The sequence below is a fragment of the Hippocampus bargibanti genome, linkage group LG19 (genome assembly GCF_051943395.1).
Source record: "Hippocampus bargibanti isolate YZ-2025 linkage group LG19, ASM5194339v1, whole genome shotgun sequence".
Lineage (NCBI taxonomy): Eukaryota > Metazoa > Chordata > Actinopteri > Syngnathiformes > Syngnathidae > Hippocampus > Hippocampus bargibanti.
In genome coordinates, this window is record NC_142752.1 from 11,617,251 (window position 1) to 11,637,952 (window position 20,702).

General features: G+C 42.6%; 2 protein-coding genes and 1 long non-coding RNA gene across 3 annotated transcripts in view; 1 reads left to right on the forward strand and 2 right to left on the reverse strand.

The window, feature by feature from the left end:
• Positions 1-4,936: 4,936 nt before the first annotated feature.
• nsl1 (NSL1 component of MIS12 kinetochore complex) lies at positions 4,937-8,484 on the reverse strand. The gene is made up of 6 exons (XM_089022181.1): positions 8,113-8,484; positions 7,291-7,363; positions 7,084-7,217; positions 6,712-6,766; positions 6,568-6,635; positions 4,937-5,428 (listed from the first exon to the last, which is right to left on the reverse strand). The coding sequence occupies exons 1-6, from the start codon at positions 8,395-8,397 to the stop codon at positions 5,198-5,200; spliced, it is 846 nt and encodes a 281-aa protein (XP_088878307.1). The 5' UTR covers positions 8,398-8,484; the 3' UTR covers positions 4,937-5,197.
• Positions 8,485-19,302: 10,818 nt separating this feature from the next.
• LOC148884031 (uncharacterized) lies at positions 19,303-19,859 on the reverse strand. The gene is made up of 2 exons (XR_016118503.1): positions 19,734-19,859; positions 19,303-19,643 (listed from the first exon to the last, which is right to left on the reverse strand). It is a non-coding gene; the product is annotated as an uncharacterized LOC148884031 (long non-coding RNA).
• The window catches only part of flvcr1 (FLVCR choline and heme transporter 1), a 33,527-nt gene continuing 32,386 nt past the window's right edge, over positions 19,562-20,702 (forward strand). Inside the window, exon 1 of the mRNA XM_089022359.1 lies at positions 19,562-20,368. Within this exon, the coding sequence (XP_088878485.1) occupies positions 19,700-20,368 (669 nt within the window). The 5' untranslated portion in view covers positions 19,562-19,699. The remainder of the gene's footprint in view (positions 20,369-20,702) is intronic.

The window sequence follows — 20,702 nt, forward strand, 5'->3', positions numbered from 1 at the left end:
TCGTAAGATGCCAATGTTTCCTCAGGTTCCAATATGAGGTCTTTGATCCTCTCTACAAACCCTGTGGTGTTCTCTACGTGATATTCTGTCTTACCAACCAACGGAGCTAAGATAGTTTTTGAACATTTGGCTACATTGTATGTAGAGGAGTCAATGCTACAAACAATGGGTCTGAGGGGGAACCCTTCTTTATGTATTTTTGGCAGGCCATAGATACATGGCGTGGCCATGCATCTTGTATCTATTGGAAGGGTCCTTTTTTAGTTGCTCATAAGTGGAAGAATCACTGATTGAGATGTGTTGAGAAGCACTGTAGACCAATAACGACGCACTTCACAAGGAAAATGCTTTTGTTCGCCAATCATCGCAGAGACATATCATCGATAGAATGTCCAATCGCCAGTCAGCTGTTTGTTATCACTCGATGGCCTTTTCTGCTGGTTAGCATGTGCTAAGTAGGACGCTAAAACTTCGACATACAGTGATACCTCGGTTTACAAACCCCTTGGCTTACAAACTTTTCGGTTTTAGAACGTTACATTTATGAACATTTTACCTTGGCATACGAACTATTTTTTGGGAGACACGGAGCTGCCACAATGTCGTTCGCGAACGAGCCCGTTCTCCTAACAAGAAAATGGTGGCCGACTGTTTGGTCCTCTATTCCTCGCCCCCAGTCTTCGGTTAAAGCCACGTGATTGGTCAAGAACGCAGCAGTGGGGGCGGGGTTAAACATTAAAGTGACAGGCAGACGACAGAGAGAGTGAGAAAACACACACACACACGAAAGGGCTTGAAACAAAAAACAAAAGTGAAAAAAACCCAAAAGTGAAATGGTGAGAAAATGGATAGAAAACTCGTTTCAACTTTGAGTGTAGACTGGAAGGTTAAAATATCCCATCAATCAGGCTCCACAAATAACCCGCATAAGCCATCTGTACACTTGATGCAAAAAGCTATCAACCCAGCTAAACAGAACACAATTGATGAGGAACGAGATACAATTCCTCAAGATGGTGAAAGAAGAAGGCTACGTTCGTCATCAAGTGTTTAATGCTGATGAAACCGGCCACTCCATTCCATCAAGCCATCAAAACCCATCACAAAGGTAAATAAAACGACTTTGTCGTACAGTACAGTTTATTTCTTTAATTATAATACCATAGCAAATTTATTATACCTAAAATAAGGTATCCAATTTTGTGTCGTTTCAAGGCTTAGAAAATTAGAAAGTAGAAAATTATGTTTTATGGGGACATGGGAACTGATTATTCTCATTTTAATGGTTTCCTATGGGAAATTAATTTTTGGGATACACACTTTTCACCTTACACACTCTGGGAACCAATTAAGTTCATAAGCCAAGGTATCACTGTACTGTATAACTGCAAAGGTGCACTTTCCGCAAAAGTATCTCGACTGAAGTAGTTCACATTGAAGTACATGAGGTATAAATATTTGAACACCAAGCAGACACTTTCATGGGATTAATGTGCGCTAGCGAGGATGCTAAACATAGATGTCTGTGCTAAATATAATAATCAGAAACTACATTTAATTTACATGTGACGGACAAAACTCTAACATGGAGCTCAAACACACTTCCCACACATTAGCACATGCTACCCAGAAGGCTAAAACAGGACCCCAAGGATCTGTTTAAGAAGTAAACCTTCACAAATATGTGTTATATTATTGTTCTAACGTGTAAAATAACGGACTCAACAATAAGCGCATAAAAAGTAACCTGCCGTGACCGTTCTCTGCTGACCTTTTGGCCGAGCGAACTTCCTTTTTCGTTTTATTTCGTCAGGACTTTTGCAAGAAGATCATGTTGATGATGACGCTGGCGTAAAGAGGAAGCACAACAACGTTGTCACTCGTGACAGACATCAAATGTAAAACAATGCCACCTAGGTGACCTCTAACTGACCTTCAGGCACACTAAAATGCCTCCATTAGTTATTTGCTTTAAAAAAATAATACATGTCATTTATATGCGCCTTTCAAAACTCTCAAGGTCACTTTACAGTCACAGGATAAGTTTTTCTGTGAGTGAGCAGCAACAGCCACACGCGCCAGCGTTCACTCAACCCGCTCAAAGAAAGCTAACTATACAGCTAATAGATATCTTATAGCTAGCCAGCCAGATAGCTAATAGCCAGCAAATAGATAGCTAGCTAGGTAGCCAGCTAGATAGCTAATAGATATTAAATAGACAGCAAATAAATATCAAGCTAGGTAGCCAGCCAGATAACTAATAGACAGCTAACAGACAGAAAATAGACAGTTAGCTAGGTATCCAGCTCGGCATCCAGCTAGATAGCCAGACAGCTGTTCAAATTTATTTTCTTGATTAACACACTGTACATTCTTTACTGTAACTGTAAAGTGAAAACATCGAATGGGAATGTTGGTTTATTTCAAATACTAATGTATAAATAGCTGTTAGCACCTGTGAAGTTTTATGATTAAATACATCAAACAATTAATTGTTATACTGTTGAACTGACATATTTCTTTTTTTTTCTGGTTTCTTGGTCATCATCAACAAGCACCATTAGCACTGGAGCACTATAGGGACGCGTCCTTACTCCACTGCATTTGGAACGATTTTTGGTGTGTGTGCTCACTAGACGACAAAAAAAAGTTTGAAGATGTCGATTAAAAAGCGATACTGCGTCAGGAATACATTTTCTTTAGTACCCAACGGGAAATAAAGATATGACATTTGCAACAAAATGCAACACGTTTTTTCTTTATGCAGTTATGACCATTATGAAGAGATTATATAGCTGGCTATATAGCTGGCTAGCTAGTTGCCTACCTTGCTAGCTATCTATTTGCTAACTAGCAATCTAGCTGGCTACCTAGCTAGCTATCTTTCTATTCGTTATCTATTCGCTAGCTAGCTAACTTTCTATCTATTTGAGTTATTCCGGGTTGAGTGAACGCTGGTGCATGTGGCTGCCGCTGCTCACCCACAGAAAACCTGATGTAAAATGATCATGAGTTTTGAAAGGCGTTTATGAATGAAATGTATGATTATTTATTATTTGCAATGGGGGTGGGGGGCGGACCTGAAAGTAGACAACGAAGCAAATCGAATTGAAATACAGTACTCCCAAAATATCTGAAAATTTAAATCTAAGCATCCAATCCGTCGTCGTTTTGGACAAATCAAATCCGGATATTTTTTCTCAAGAAAAGGTCAAGAACTGTTCTTGTCATACTCTGGTGTTTGGCGACGCCTATGGGCGTAGTTGTGAATTACATGTAATATCAATTGTACCAGTTTATACTGAAGAATCACCATTCATTTAAAGGACAGCCGACCACTCCGGACAAGTTGTGTCCATAATTTGTAAAATGGCTTCAAATGACTTCTACTGAGCGTATTTTAATAAGATTCCACCGCATATAGCTATATTTTACGTTTTAAGACTTGCGCTGAATATTCAGGAAGTCTTGTTTTTGAGTTGGTGACGAGTCCGTACGTGACGTCACTAAAGTAACGCCCCTGACCGAAAAAAAAAGACACATTGTAGCAGTCCTTCCATCACGTCAATGTATTTTGCTGTACTTGTTTGGTCGGAAAACCGTGTGTTGCACCCAAAAGCCGCCAGAAGAGGGCATCCAAGCTCCATGGAAAGAATTTATCAGCCTGTGGAAACAGGCTGATTTATTCCTCACAACAGCTCGGTGTTTATTTTGTGCCTCTTTTTGGGTGAGGCATTTCCCCCAATGTTGCCTCAAAATGGCACGGAATAAATTCTTTAATCGATTGCAAACATGTATGCTTTCATCTTCAGAACTATTTGAATCATATTCCTAACTGGATGAGTAACAAAGCATATTCTCCGAATCTGAAGCCATTGTTTTTATTCTCCAGCAATGCAAGACGTCTTGGCGTGACGTCACGAACTGGGGGCGGCACTTTCTGAAAATGCCCAATTCGCAGCTCAATTTTTTGCAGATTTTGGACGCTTTAAGTCATTTTTATTGGTGTTTTGCATTTGACTAAAAATATCATACTGCGTGTTTTGGGTATTTTAGATGCTATAAAATGTTTTTCTGATGTCAGTTAACAAAAAAGTGACATTGGTTGTCCTTTAAAGGGCAACCGACACCATTTTTTTGTTTCTAAACTGACATCAGAAAAAAACGTTTTATAGCATGTAAAATACCCAAAGCACGCAGGCTGATATTTTGAGTAAAAAAAAACAGCAATAAAAATAACTTAAAGTGTGCTAAAACTGCAACAAAATGAGCTGCCAATTGGGGATTTTCAGGAAGTCCTGCCCCCAGTTTGTGACATCATGCCAGGACGTCTTGCATTGCTCCAGAATCAAAACAATGGCTTCAGAGAGTTCAGATTCAGAGGAGATGCTTCCTTGCTATTCATCCAGTTATGAATATGATTCAAATAGTTCTGAAGAGGAAAGCATAACATTTTGCAATCGATTAAAGTTCTTCGAGCCGTCTGGTCTCCAATGTCGCGCCCACAAAATGCCCAAGATGGCGCCCAAGCTCCGTTGGAAATGGGCTGATTTGTCTGCTGGGAATTGGAGTAAACTTACATCTTCTTTATGCGTGTTACTGCAATTGGCTGCGACACACAACGATTCACCATCGAGTTATTTATGTAGTTTTCCTTCTAATTTCGTGATCAACACAAGTGATCAAATGCATTGTGTGTCGCTTTCACGGTCACGGCTTTCCCTCTGTGACGTCACTTAGGGGATCGTCACCAACTCAAAAACAAGACTTCCTGAATATTCAGCGCGAGTCTTGAAACGTGAAATATTGCTATATGCGCTGGAATCTTTGTAAAACGCGCTCAGTATAAGTCATTTTACAAATTATGGACACAACTTGTCCGGAGGTATTGGTTGTCCTTTAAGCCACTCTTGAGACTGAAACAATTCCAAAGAACATTCACATTCGTGTGCTGAATTCCAAACATTTATTTACATTACTCATCATGCTTATTGTTCTGTAGCTACAAAGGGACACAAGTCTTCTTGTGCCGGTCCCAAGCACGGATAAATACAGAGGGTTGTGTCAGGAAGGGCATTTGACATAAAAGCTTGGCCAAAACAAACATGTGGATCAGACCTTTAAAGATGGAGGACACGGATTTGCTCTGGCGACCCCTTAGAGGGGAAAAGCCGAAAGGAAAAGAAGAAGATCATGCTTATTTTCCACCCAGGTATCCCGCCGATGTGACAGCGTCCCACACGTCTTGTCGGACTGACCCGCTGTTCCACTTCTCGCTCCACTGAGCGGCGTTTGGCGAAAGAGATGGAGTTTTTGTCAGTTGCTCACAGACAAATACTTCGTTATGCACCTCCAACGATGCCTGACTCGGTTTCATGCCGATGACCTCCAGAAGGCCTTCGGCTTGCTTCTGAAGCATGCAGACGGACTGAAAGAAACACACATACATTACACAGTGTAATTATTAATTATTATTACAGTAAAGTCTCGGTATATCGATATCGGTTATATCGATAGTACCGCTTATTACGATACTATTTTCATTTCCCTTGCACATTTCTAGTCTTTTTATGTATAATTAGTACCGTTTAGTACGATACCCGGTTATTACGATAATCCGGTTATTACGGTGCTCCTTTTCATCCCCCGCCGGCCATTTTGCTGTTTATATCGATACATCGGTCGTGTCATTGGTCGACTTGGTCTCGTGTCTTGGTCACGTGACACGCCATCGGTCGCGCCATTGGTCGACTTGGTCACGTGACTTGGTTACGTGACACGCCATCGGTCGACTTGGTCACGCGAGTTTGTTACGTGACCAGTACCCGTGTAGCAGAGCCATTTTCATTTTCAGACGCCAGCGTGTGTAGCAGACGAGATTGAAGTGTTTGTGTTAAAAGGTAAAAATGGGAAGCAGAAGAAGATTGATGACTTTTTTTAAATTGTATACATAATACAGTAAGATGTAAGCGTTGCAGTTTCCCTGTTGAGTTATGTAAATGCCCACTGTACTGTATATGAATGCAATCGTTTTTTGCAACAATGTTTCTTGTTTTGTCTGCTGAAGCGTGATGATTTAGAAAATTAACATTCCATACTGTGTATTAAAGGACAACCGATGTCACTTTTTATTCAAATGCAAAACACCAATAAAAATGACTTCACGCCAAGACGTCTTGCATTGCTTGTGAATCCAAACAATGGCTTCAGATTCGGATAATATGCTTTCTTGTTACACATCCAGTTATGAATACGATTCAAATACACTGTAGTTCTGAAGATGAAAGCATACATGTTTGCAATCAAAGAATTATATGTGCCATTTTGAGGCAACGTTGGGGGAACATCTCTCACTCAAAAAAAAAAAAAGGCACAAAATGGGAGCTCATGGCCAGCTCTGTTTCTTATATGGCGCTTGGCTGCCCTCTTTTGGCGGCTTTTGTTAATGCAGTTCGGCGCAGGATCGGATATATCGATAGTCCGGTTATATCGACATTTTTTCCAACTCCCGAGAATATCGATATAACGAGACTTTACTGTATTATTATGTGTGTGTTCGCATTCTACCTTGATGATTTGTGCGCTGTGTTCCTTCACTCCAGATGCCCGATCCGACAAATCCTTCATCGAGCTGTCTAATTGCAGAACACAAGTAATGTAATTATTTTTTTTGCTATATAGTGTGTCAACACGCTTGTGCGTGTGTGTTACCTGTCTGAGGGTCTATGGGCATCTTCTGGGACTTGACTGGTGTTTCATAAAAACTCTAAAAAAACCAACAACACGACATAAGCAATTGAATGCGTAATACAAATAAAGGGAGTCACTCACGGTCCTTGTCTATTTCTACATATTTTCTATTTCATGATGCGTGTCAGTGAATTGCGATGGCGAGCCCGACGCCTCACAGTCATTCATTCGTTGGTTGCAACAGTTTTGCGTCACTTTATGAAAAGGAGAGTTTTGAGTACTGGCTGGGTGGTGGTCACTAGTAGGTGCACAAGTAAGAAGTATGCAGTAGATTTGAGGAAATAAGAGACATTCACGTGTCCACAGGAGGCGAGAAGTTCAAGTGGAACCCACCGCAAGTTCCCTCTTTGCTTTGAGGGCACGCACGACCGAGTGCAGGATTTGCTTGGGGAACGTGCGTCGCTTCTTTGCCGTCTCCACAATGGCGTCGTCCAACTGCTTTTCCAGCTGCGCCAGCTTTTCCTCATCTAAGCGAAAGAAAAAGAGAGTGAGGGACTTGAGTGAGCTTGACAGACAACCTGTACGTGTTCGTATGTTCACCGTCATCATCAGGGCTTTGGTCCCACGTCTGTCCATTAATCAAAACGTTTGCTTGGACAGCAGCCTCAAAATCCTGCACGTTCAAACAAAAAGATTGTACAAATAAACAAGTACTGTTTGTCAAATAAATGTAATATTGGTTTAGAAGTTGACAAATTGTCTTACTTGAAGCTCAATGTCCTGCGACCATTTGTTGCTTTGATATACAAGTAACCTGACATACGAATTTTTAAGACGTGAACTATTTTTTCACTTCGACTGTGTGGTGGCAGAGATCTCAATTCATTTCATGGCAAGCAACTTGGAAGCATACTACAAAAATCCTCCTACGCCTGCTCTTTTTGTTATTCTATGCAAAGAACTAATATTAATGCAACTTATTGGGGGAGTTGTGACGGTCTTCAATTTATGTCAGGAGCATACAGACTGCGGGTTACCACGGCGATACGGAAGTGAAAAAAACGGTCAAATGAATTGTGTGATTTCTGTGTATGGAGGTGAAGTAGAAAGTTTTGTTACATATAGTTAAATTGTTCTATTAGTGAATGTAGGCAATATTTGCTTCGTATATACACCGTGTAAAACTATTACGCGTGTCAATAAAGTCGCATTACGGTAATTTGAACGTGTCCGGAGTTATTGGTCGGGCCATCAACATCCGGGGGATTCAAGATATTGTGTTGTATTATGCTACGACCAATGCTTACAACACATAAGCCTTTAAAGTAAAGTAAATTTTAATTCCATGCAGATTTTAATGTACAGTTGTCAGGAAAAAAATCTTTTTGAAAACAAATGGCTCGGTTTGGCGCTTCAACTCACCGCCAACAGCTGCTCAAGCAAAAGTCGCTTCGTGTTCTCCGGAATTGCCGTTTGTCCGTCGAGTGCTTCGTTTAAAATGTCTTTGTAGTGCTTCACGTGTTGCACAACATGATTTTTCGACATCAGTCGCACTCGGAAGTCTTCGTCGGCGTCTACTCCAGTTTGCACGTCTATTTTTGCCGCCATGATTCGATTTAAACGTGTTTTTCCGGGTTGCACTTTCTCGAAGGGTCCCGGTAGAAACAAGTGAGTCACACTAATGTCCGAGCTGTCGACCCACTCCATACAAAAAAAAAATTCTTCCAGGGCCGCGCAAACACAACAAATCAGCCAGATGAAGCACAATTAAAAAAGAAGAAAATTTCCGAACCGTTTTATCCTCTGTTGTGCGTGTGTGCGCGCGTGTGTGTGGCAAAGACATGATTGGGGTAATTTCACCTTTTGATGTCACCTGCGAACGGGCTAATCACGTGATACCCGGATGTTGTAAAGCCTTTTTATGAACATGCGCAGAATAAATGTTTGTTGAGTTCCCAGACCAATGATTGACACGGCTGTGCATCATTATTCTCTCGTGAGTACCTGTGATATATTGTGTGTAATGCAGGAAAGTATCCAATGTTATGTATTCTGTTACTGATAATTTTGAAAGTTGCTCATAAATACAATGTTAATACTGTTGTTCACCCACATAAAATATTATCGTGTGACTGTAAAGTGACCTTGAGAGTTTTGAAAGGCACCTATAAATGAAATGTATTATTATTATTATTATTAAAAAGCATTGTAATCCTGTAGTACTCTTCCACACCAATAGGAAGCAGCAGCAGCTAGCAAATGTCACAGTTTGCAAGGTGGTGATTGGTTCGTGGATCCCAAAAAAGCAGGCAGGAGGGAAGAGAAGGGTGTATTTGACAAATTGTATTAAAATAAAGTCAGCAAGAAACAAATCTCAATCATCAAAGTCATCTGAACAATAACGTACAAGGTATCAAAGGAAACCATGAGTAAAAATCTGCCAAGGTGACAATGACCCGACCCGATTGACACGACCAACAGCTGTGCAGTTGCAGGCGGGGCCGACAGCGCCACCTGTTGGTCGCCAGACAGAACGTGACAGGAAATGCCATATGTTGGAAGCCAAAGCAAATTTTCCGACGGTGTATATTATATACGGTACTATACTGTATACGAGTACAGTATATATTATATACAGTCCATATATATATATATATATATATATATATATATATATATATATATATATATATATATATATATATATATATATATATCAAGGAGAAGAAGGAGACCATTGAGAAACACGAACAAGGATTGGATTGGATTGGATTTGCCTTTATTAGTCTCACAGTGGAGAAATTTACATTTCACAGCAGCAAAGTTCTGAAAGAAATGAAAGTAGAAAAACAAAATACATGAGCTGCTGGAAAGGCAGCCATTCTCGCGGCGTCGTCTTGAAATCAAAAGAACCAAAAAAACCTAAATAACAAATAATATGACAGCATAGAGACAATATGACAAAACAAAGACACAGAGAGACATTCATTCTTCAGGACTTGCTGTACCCTCTTTGTGATGACATGAAGCAGTTCAAGATGAAAGAGGAGAGGATCAAAGCGTCTTTCCACCGGTGGATCAGGGCCATCATGGTGGAATGTGCACGTCGACTACAAGCTAAATGTTGAAAGCAAACACGTAGCTGTAGCATCCATTGACGAAAAGAGATTGTCTCACATCTCCTGTTCCACATAAATCTGCTTCAATTCCAAGCCGCAACAGTTCCACATACGCATCAGCGCTCTGCGCTGACGCTCCTTTCTTCTTATCGCGGGTTCCTCAAGCCATGCATCCATCCAGCCGCAGACTGTCCAACAGCACTGACCTTTCCGCTAAACAAAGCGGGGCTGTGAAGATGCTGCCCATTACAGGTGCAAAAAAGCACAATGGCCCCTTTGGTGTCCAGCGATGGCAGTCGAATGGCACCGACATTCCTCCCATTCAAAAACAGTACTGGCATATTCATGCTGCCGAAAAGGCGCAACCGCTCAGCACAGTCTCCTCCTTGATGAATGTCGTGGTCAAAAATGCTGAAAAACAATCTGTATCCGTTCCACACGATGCACAACAACACAAAGTGACAAAAGAAAACACAAAACAAGACAAAAACAACCAAAAAAAGCAAGGCTCATGAGAGCACTTGCTGAGGCTGCCTACTCGGGCGCCATCTTGGACTTTTGCTTTATTCTTTTTCTTATGCTTTATTTCCTCGATGCTTTCACGTGACTGATGACACCGAACTTGTCACGTGCGAGTTTACAGTTGGGGTGGGGCCGCCGCTCCCGACCTCCACCAGATGCTGTCAATCCCCTAATCACCGACACTGGGACATTTAAACGAGTCGGACGCGCCTCGCCAGTGTCTTGGACTTGCCAGCACAAGAGTTTGCTTCGCCTGAGGTGGTTGTTAGCCGCGATCGCGCAAGTTTGTTGCTTTCCGGGATCGCAAGCTTTTGCACCCCCATGTGCCATTTTATTTTGCCTAGCTTGATAGGCTGGACGGATCGCCCCCGCCCGCCTACTCGCTGTACCCCTTTTTGGTTTCTTTTGTCGCGTTATTCCGGGTCCGTGCAATCATCGGACCCGCGCCTTTTGTTGGAATAAAATCTCTGCCAGCACCTACGGAACTCGAAATGGATGCAAATGACATCGAGGAGCTTGTTGCTGACCATAATGAGGTCCTCAACACGGAGGATTTGATTTGCCTTTAAGAGGACAAGCAGAAGCAAGCCATTCAGGAGTTGTCATCTGAGGGCGAGGAGGAGGAGATGGCTGTAGCATCAAGGCAATGTTGGCTAAGTGGAATGATGTGCAGGCTTTTATTGAACAGTTCCATCCAGAAAAGACTGTGGCTCAACATGATAAATGATAATGTGATGCCTCATTTTCGTAAGACCTTGCAAGTCAGAAAGCAACAGGTGTCAAATAAGAGCCATCAACGACCATCACAAATGTAAATAAAGTGACTTTATTGTCCAGTGAAGTGTATTTCTTTCATTACAATACAATAGCACAATTATTATACGTAGAATAAGGTATATTATGTTTAGTTTTAAGGCTTATTTAGTTGAAAATTATATTTTATGGAGACCTGGAAACGGATTATTCTCATTTCAATGGCTGCTATGGGAGATATTTTTTTGGGGATACACACTTTTCGCCTTACACACTCTGTCTGGCAACCAATTAAGTTTGTAAGCCAAGGCCCCACTGTATAGTAATGCTGACAAAAACAAAAGTGACTTGGCTCAGCAAAGGTTTAAAGTATGTGAACCCTTTGGAATTACCCGAACCAGCCATGTAAACATTCCTTGTGTGTGGTGGATGCAACTCAAAATTGACCCTTCACGTTTGATCAATGATCATATGGAACTAAATGGCCCTTATTAGTTCTCCTATTTTAAGTAGCTTTTAGATTTCAAAACACGCTGTCGCTGATGTGTGTTGCTTACACTAACAACATGAGTGTAAGTATGTAAACCTAATGCTGAAAAAAATGTTTTAAAGTTAGTCTGGTGTTGGGAGAAAGGAAAGGTGAAAACAATCCCAATTTATTTTGAATAATTCTTTCTTTGAGAAACATTATTTTTGTATTTATTTATATTCCATTTTAAAAGGCCATAGTGCATCACTTCGGATTAACATAAAATAAAATGGGGTCGTGTAATCAGATTACAATTGTTAAAAGTCCGTTTTTCTGCTAATTTGTTCATAGTCTTTGAGACACAGTACTCTATGTACAATGTGGAGCTACGTGAGGAATGTGGGCGAGAGTAATATTGTTGTAAAGGATCAGCGTGGCGGTGGTGTGCGAAAGGGGAGAAAAATGAAGGCTGGGAAGCCGAGCAAGGAGTCAAAACATATCAGGAGAGCACTCACAAACTGTGGGTACCCTCAGTGGTCATTTAACAAATGTCAGAAAAAAAGAATAGGGAATGAAACCAAAAATTCTGAAGACACAAAAAGGAGAGGAGTAGCAGTACCTTACATTGCAGGAGTTTCTGAAAACCTACAGAATCCTTTGGCAACACAAAATTCCGATTTATTTCAAACTGACAAACACTTTAAGGCAGAAATTAGTGCATCCAAAAGATAGGCTGCCAAATGAAAAACAAAGTAATGTAGTTTATTCAATACATTGTAAGAATGAAAATTGTAAAGAGCAGTACATTGGGGAGACTAAACAAATTCTCAAAAAAGACTATCAACATCGCAGGGATAATACTAGTGGGCCTCAATCGGCAGTACATATGGACCTAAGAGCTAGCAACCACTCGTTTGATGATAATGAGGTTAAAATCTTAGCGAATGAACATAGCTGGTTTGAAAGGGGAGTAAAAGAGGCGATTTCATAAAACCACTAAATCCTTCATTAAACAGGTTTGGTGGGGTGAGGTTCAATTTGGCTCATTCGTACAACAGCCTACTTAGGCAACATAGGATTAGTAATACTGATAAGGTGATACCGGTCGAAGTGGGGCAATCAGGCCAGTCGTTAGTCAGAATGATAGGAAGTATCAGTGGAGCAGCTGCAGGGAGTAGTCCTCTGCTCCCCCAACCTGTGTGTGTATATATATATATATATATATATATATATATATATATGTATATATATATATATGTATATATATGTATATATATATATATATATATATACGGCCTAAACTACCATTAAGACTTTAGCTTGCTGACGAAGTTTCTTGGATAAGAAGCGAAACGCCCGACACCTTCAAAGAAGTACAGATCACGGCTGAAGAAACCTTTTCATCGATGGACCACTCCTGTACGACTGAGACCTTACGCAGACGTACAGATCACAATGTCATCTGCAAACATCATGGTCCAAGGAGATTCTTGTCTAACATCGTCTGTCAGCCTGTCCATCACCATAGCAAATAAAAAGGGGCTCAGAGCTGACCCCTGGAGGAGTCCCACCGCCACCTTGAATTCCTCAGCCATACCGACAGCACATCTCACAACTGTCTTACAGTCATGATACATGTCTTGCACCACTCTGACATACTTTTCTGTCACTCCGGGTTTCCTCATGCAATACCACAGCTCTTCTCTGTGCACCCTGTCGTGCGCTTTCTCCAGATCTACAAAGACACAATGCAATTCCTTCTGACCTTCTCTGTACTTCTCTATCAGCATTCTTAAAGCAAACACTGCATCTGTCGTACTCTTTTTTTTTTTTTTTTTGGCATGAAGCCAATGGTTTGGCATATGGGAGACGAGGGTTCGAATCCCACTTGGAGCAGAGAAAATGAGCACAAATCATCCAGTGTGGGTCCTTGGGCAAGACCCTTCACGCTAATGCCCACCTCATACAATGATGAGAGACAATAAATGGAATGACATGCCGGCTCAGACAACAACAAGGTCTGCGTCGGGTGCTGGGGTACCAGAGCACCTTGATGAAAAATGGGCTACTGGAACAAACAACAGCAACCTCCCTGAACAGAACCCAGTTACCATCACAGCGGCAGATATACAAGAAAGAGTCTCAGGTATGAAAAACTGGACCGCACCAGGCCCGGATATGGTCCACACCTACTGGCTAAAGAAACTCACAGCTCTCCACGAGCGCCTAGCAGCACAAATGAACGAGTTGCTGATGGATGGGACTCACCCAGGATGGCTAACCGAAGGGCGAACAATCCTGATCATGAAGGATTCCTCAAAGGGTGCAGTTCCTTCCAACTATCGGCCAATAACCTGTCTCTCCACAACATGGAAGCTCATGTCAGGCATCATTGCGGCTAAGATAAGTGGCCACATGGATCAATACATGAGCAAAGCACAGAAAGCATTAGTAGAGATACTAGAGGTGCCAAACATCAGCTGCTGGTTGACAGAACAGTCGCACAAGACTGCAGGTCCCGACATGCCAACCTGTGCACAGCCTGGTTTGATTACAAGAAAGCATATGACTCGATGCCACACACATGGATCACTGAATGCTTGGAGTTGTATAAGGTCAACAGGACCCTGAGAGCCTTCGTTGCAAACTCGATGAGGATGTGGAAAACCACACTTGAAGCCAATGGCAAGCCACTAACGCAAGTGTCCATCAAATGTGGCATATACCAAGGTGATGCACTCTCCCCGCTGCTGTTCTGCATAGGACTGAACACCCTCAGCCAGATAATCGCCAAGACAGGCTATGGATACCGCCTCAGAAATGGAGCTACGATCAGTCTCCTCCTCTACATGGATGACATAAAGCTGTATGCTAAGAGCGAAAGGGACATAGACTCCCTGATCCACACAACCAGGATCTACAGCAGTGATATCGGAATGTCATTCGGGCTGGAGAAATGTAGTCGGATGGTGACTAAGAGGGGCAAGGTAGTCCACACTGAAGGGGTCTCACTCCCTGAAGGAACAATAGCAGACATTGAAAACAGCTACAAGTACCTAGGTATACCACAGGCCAATGGCAACCTCAAACTAGTAACAAGGAAAGCGGCTACGACCAAATACCTCCAGCGGGTGAGGCAAGTCCTCAGAAGCCAGCTCAATGGCAGGAACAAGACCCGGGCAATAAACAGCTATGCCCTGCCAGTGATCAGATACCCTGCAGGAATAATAAGGTGTCCAAAGGAAGAGATCCAGACCACGGATGTTAAGACCCGAAAACTCCTCACCATGCATGGAGGGTTCCATCCCAAGTCCAGCACCCTGAGACTGTACACAAGCCGTAAGGAAGGAGGCCGGAGACTAGTGAGTGTGAGAGCCACTGTCCAGAATGAAACATCCAAGCTCCATGAATACATCAAAGAGAAGGCTCCAACGGATGATGTACTCAGAGAATGTCTCAGACAATGGGGAACAGAGAATGAGCTGCTGGATGAGGGACAATCATGGGAGGAAAAGCCCCTACACGGGATGTACCACCGAACCATAGCAGAAGTGGCTGATCTCAAGAAGTCCTATCAGTGGCTAGAGAGGGCTGGCCGAAAGGAAAGCACAGAGGCACTCATCCTGGCTGCCCAAGAGCAGGCCCTGAACACCAGAGCCATCGAGGCAGGGACATACCACATCAGACAAGACCCAAGGTGTAGGTTGTGCAAAGAGGCACCTGAGACAATCCAACACATAACTGCAGGGTGTAAGATGCTGGCAGGGAAAGCCTACATGGAGCGCCATAACCAGGTGGCTGGCATAGTCTACCGAAACATCTGTGCGGAGTATGGACTGGAAACCCCAAGGTCAAAATGGGAAACACTTCCCAAGGTGGTGGAGAATGACCGAGCAAAGATCCTGTGGGACTTCCAGATACAGACAAGATGGTAATGGCCAACCAACCAGATATCGTGCTCATAGATAAAGGGGAAAGGAAAGCCGTTGTCGTGGATGTAGCGGTCCCGAGTGATGGAAACATCAGAAAGAAGGAACATGAGAAAATCGAGAAATATCAAGGGCTCAGAGAGGACCTAGAGAGAGCTTAGAATGTAAAGGTGACAGTCGTGCCTGTGGTGGTCGGAGCACTTGGGGCAGTGACCCCCAATCTCGACGAGTGGTTGCAACAGATCCCGGGAACAACATCGGATATCTCGGTTGTTTTTTTCATCAACACAAAAAAGATATCAGAAAAACTGAACTTTACAAGTGCACAAAAATGTTTCAGAAGAAAAGAACTGAATACCGTGCAAAGTTTAAAATGTACAATATAAAAGCATATATGTAACTATTACTCTACATAAGGTAGCTGTGCTATTTACAATGTAGGAGTAAGGCGTACATTTAGTGAGCTAGCTTTCTGAAGAAGTGGCAGTGTAACACACTCACATCTTTCTTCAAAATGGAGTTTCTCTGGGTGGCTGGAGGGCGGCGGCCTTCCCTTGCCGGGCCACCCCTGTTGTGGCTCTCCCGTCATGGCAGCCAGGAACTGCAGGCTGGAACGCAGGTGCTCACGGTAATGTTTCCTCTGGATTCTTTCCCAGGCGCAGCGAGCATCTGACCCCACCCGGTACCAGGTCTCCCGCTGCCCTTTGCCGCTTCTCGGCCATGATGCACTTGTTTGTTTGAGAAAACTGCAGGTCCAGATGGAGATCCTGCTGTTACCATGGCGCCGAGAAACATGAGGAGCCACACTCAAAAGCCCACGTTTGGTAGGAGTGAGCACTCTGCTGCTGAAAGAAAGGTGTGAAATCAAGTCGTGTGTGACCTCAAGGAACTTGCTTTTTTTCTTCCTTTAAATATGCCATACTACAATAAAATACAATTGCACATCCTCGCCAGTAGGTGGCAATGGCACCTTCATCAGAAGAGATTTCTCAAGTAGTATTTTCTTCACTGTAGAAGGTGGATTTATAATAATTTTATAGACACATGTTTAGAGTAGTAGCGGAGAGTTCGGGGTTATTAAAAATCATTTAGCACTATGACATACATAAAACGATGAAAATCTTACAAGGAGGAAAAAAGCGCATTTGCCGTCTTGGGCCGGACCTGTGGAGGCTTTGCAGGGACGGCTATCTCAAAGGATTCCCCTCACACCAACCAGTCAGGAGGCTTTTCTCGGCCGAGATGAAGATTAGGATTAGCGCATTACACCTGATGATAGCGGCATATGGACCAGCCACTGTTTTTAAAGGACAACCGACGCCCCCGGACAAGTTGTGTCCACAATTTGTTAAATCACTTCAAATGACTTTAGAAGTTCTGTGTGTATTTTACAAATATTCCACCGCATATAGCTATATTTTACGTTTTAAGACTCGCACCGAATATTCAGGAAGTCTTATTTTCGAGTTGATGACGATGCCTGACGTGACGTGAGGTCTGGAATGCCCCTGACCGAGAAAGCGACACACAATGCATTTTGGGTACTTTGTTTGGTCTGAAAACTTCGTGTTGATCCGTGTTGTTGGCGAAATTCAAAGGAAAACACATACATAACGCGATGGTGAATCGTTGTGTGTTGCACCAAGACTACTATTTGATACTAGTTGAAACAAATTCCCAGCAGACAAATCAGCCCATTTTCAATGGAGCTTGGGCGCCATTTTGTGCATTTTCCGGGACGCTAGATTCAAATTGCGTCATTCAAAATGATTCGGAAGGACTTCTTTAATCGATTGCAAACATTTATGCTTTCCCCTTCAGAACTATTTGAATCATATTCATAACTGGATGAGTAACAAGAAAGCATCTTCTCCGAATCTGAAGCCATTGTTTTGATCCGAGAGAAAGGCAAAGACGTCTTGGCGTGACGTAACGAACAAGTGGGCGGGACCTTCTGAAACTCGCCATCCCAAGGTCATTTTGAAATAGTTTTGGGACACTTTAACTCATTTTTATTGGTGTTTTGCATTTGACTAAAAATATCAGTCTGCGTGTTTTGGGTATTTTAGATGCTATAAAACGTTTTTCTGATGTCAGTTAGGAAACAAAAAATGGTGTCGGTTGTCCTTTAAGTAACCGCAATGAATTGATCATGACGCACTGAACATGACAGCTTTTTTCACAAATTAATTTTGATCTCACGTTACTTTTTTGATTGTGAGAGAATTGCAAACACACAAAACTTTAATTTACTTGAATATACGCCACAACTGAGTACTACAAATATCCTTAACAGAATTTCCAACCTCTTTCCACGCTTCACAATTTCTGTGCATTTGAAATTGGGTGAAAGTACAACATTAAACAGGGGTATCTCACGATTGATGAAATTTAAGTTTAACTCACTGAGGTGTGTGAATTTGGAATATTTTGTATGCTTGGAAATAGTATATCATGTAAACTAGACGCTGTGCTCATGTTAATTGCAGTGGCGGGCCGTGGATTTCATTGTGAGGCTTTAAGTAGTGCTAGTCTGAATCAAATACCTGCCAGTGCGGTATGATCTTAGTACACGTCCACTAGAGGGTGGTGTTGGCCATGAAATAACTTGTGACTTGTTGAAATTTTAGAAATACAGTGAGACCTCAACTTACAAACACCTCAACTTACAAAGTTTTTGTCTTACAAACGTCAAATTTATTAAAATTAAACCTTATAATAAGCACTATTTTCATAATACACACCCATCTTCGGCGGAAGCACACGACCGAACAGCACCAGAGGTTAAGTTACCAACAGTCCTTATGGAAGGTGACTCTCCTTCCATAAGCCATCAACGACCATCAAAAAGGTAAATAAAACTTTTTTTTACAGCACAGTTTATTTCTTTAATTACAGTCGTCATGTAATGCGCCTCTCTTTCCAAACAGCAATTCCCTTTGTCCTTCGACTTCCAACGGCATTCCATCAAGCCATAAATGACCATCACAAATGTAAATAAATTGACTATGATACAATGCAGTGTATTTATTTCATTACAATACAATAGCACATTTATTATATATAGAATAAGGTATGTTGTGTGTAGTTTTAAGGCTTATGTAGTTAAAGTATATTTTATGGAAACCCGGGAACGGATTATTCCCATTTTAATGGTTTCCTATGGGATTTTTTTTTTTTTTGAGATACACACGTTTCGCCTTACACACTGTCTGGGAACCAATTAAGTTCGTAAGTTGAGGTCTCACTGTACTGTCATTAAACTGTTCGAATTTTTACTATGAATGTGTGGATGCATGACAACCTCATAAAATGGCAATATTATTTGTTATTTTTGCTGGTTTCAGTGCTGTCCAACCTCCATAATGTCCATCTATTCTTCAAATCCGTCTTGAAAATGGCTTTAACAATATATCTGCAACCAAATCCATTTCTTCTCCTCATTCAGCCATTGTGGGTTGACAAAAAGCTATTAAATCAACACAATATATTTGCTTATGCACCTCGCTACAGATACAGTGTGCTAGCTCTGGCCAGTATGCTTTATCAGCGGCTCGTGATACTATAATTGGCTAGTTATAAACCAATCATGTAACTAACCAATCATAGTTTGCGAAAACTCTGACGTTTTCAACGCCTTTGTGGCGTATCATCAACATTGATTTTTATGCTCTAGGCCTGCAGACTGAGAAGGCGTACATGTAGGTTTCTGACACTGGTAACAAATGATGGCTGAAATGTGGTTGTTAAATGCTTAAACATGAAAATACGCATCTGGAAGCAGCACAACAGTGGAAAAGCAATGAAAGGAAGCTGAAAGCCAATTTGAAGTTATTTAATAAGAATTCATAGACAAAATTATTCACATTATTTTATGAATCAGATATTTTTAGGCTAACAGTGAAGGCCTTGCAGGCCCTGATGGCCCCCCTACTGTCATCGGCATCTTTCATCCTGGCGCGTGAGCGGCACTTTGCGCGTGCATGTTGCGTCGCTGGGTGGCTCGGAAGAATTGCCGCTCTCCTATTGGCTGAGCCGGTGTGGGGCCATCCTCCTTCGATGACAAAAGATATCGGCACACCCCCTCTACCGGGAACTCGGTCGCTCACTCGAAGGACCGCCGTGACGCGAAGATATGTCGCTTCCTGTTCTTCTGACGCACTAAACCGATAAGAAACAACAAGAAAGGAAAAAAAGAAACCAGGAAAGCTCGTGCGATGGTGGCCGCCGAGCTGGTGCAGGAGCACTTACGCTCGGATGCTGCCTCCCCAACCGACGGCATCAGCAAGGTGGAGGAGGGGGTGCTCGAATCCAACCTGCGGTCCGGCGAAGACCACGAGGCGGAGGAGGTTGCGGACGAAGGCGACGCGATGCTGCCCGACGGAGGAAATGAGTCGATGGTGAAGAAGGACGAGCAGAGTGGGGAAGAGGAAGTGGGTCGCGCCAAGACTAAGCTGTACTGGCAGCGGTTCGTCGTTCTGGCCGTGTTCAGCATGTATTCGATGGTCAACGCATTCCAGTGGATCCAGTACGGCATCCTGGCCAACGTGTTCTCGCACTTCTACCAAGTGGACAACAACAAAGTTGACTGGCTGTCCATTGTGTACATGCTGGCTTATGTGCCGCTCATCTTCCCGGCCACTTGGTTACTGGACCGCAGAGGCTTGCGCCTCACCGCTCTGCTCGGAGCCGGTCTCAACTGCGCCGGCGCCTGGCTCAAGTGCGCCAGCGTGGGTCGCGACCTCTACCCAGTTACCATGGTGGCGCAGGTGGTGTGCTCCGTGGCGCAGGTCTTCATTCTCGGCCTACCCTCGCGCGTCGCCTCTGTCTGGTTCGGACCCGGAGAAGTGTCTACGGCCTGTGCCACTGCCGTGCTCGGCAACCAGGTCCGCATGACTGTCGTCGGAATGTCAACCCATGTCTGTTCGAATTCATCCACAAGGGATACATTTTCAGAGATCTGACTGACATATTTTTAGGAGAAAAATAGGGCACAAAAAAAATAAGGGCAGCTCACCTGTTCTCATTAAGTATTTTTCTTCGTTTGCTTAATCGAAAATATTTTGGCATTTCCGACGCCCTAATGCTACTTTAAAGAACAACCGACACATTTTTTTTTGTTTTCTAACTGACATCAGAAAAACGTTTTATAGCATCTAAAATACCCAAAACACGCACTATGATATTTTTAGTCAAATGCAAAACACAAATAAAAATAAG

Excerpts from the sequence above, each read along its gene's own strand:
- nsl1 (XM_089022181.1), bottom strand. The coding sequence starts at position 8,397 with ATGGAGTGGGTCGACAGCTCGGACATTAGTGTGACTCACTTGTTTCTA. Across the intron at positions 7,218-7,290 it reads CCAAAGCCCTGATGATGACG|ATGAGGAAAAGCTGGCGCAG; the intron begins GTGAACATACGA and ends TCTTTCGCTTAG. Across the intron at positions 6,767-7,083 it reads AAGCAAAGAGGGAACTTGCG|AGTTTTTATGAAACACCAGT; the intron begins GTGGGTTCCACT and ends TGGTTTTTTTAG.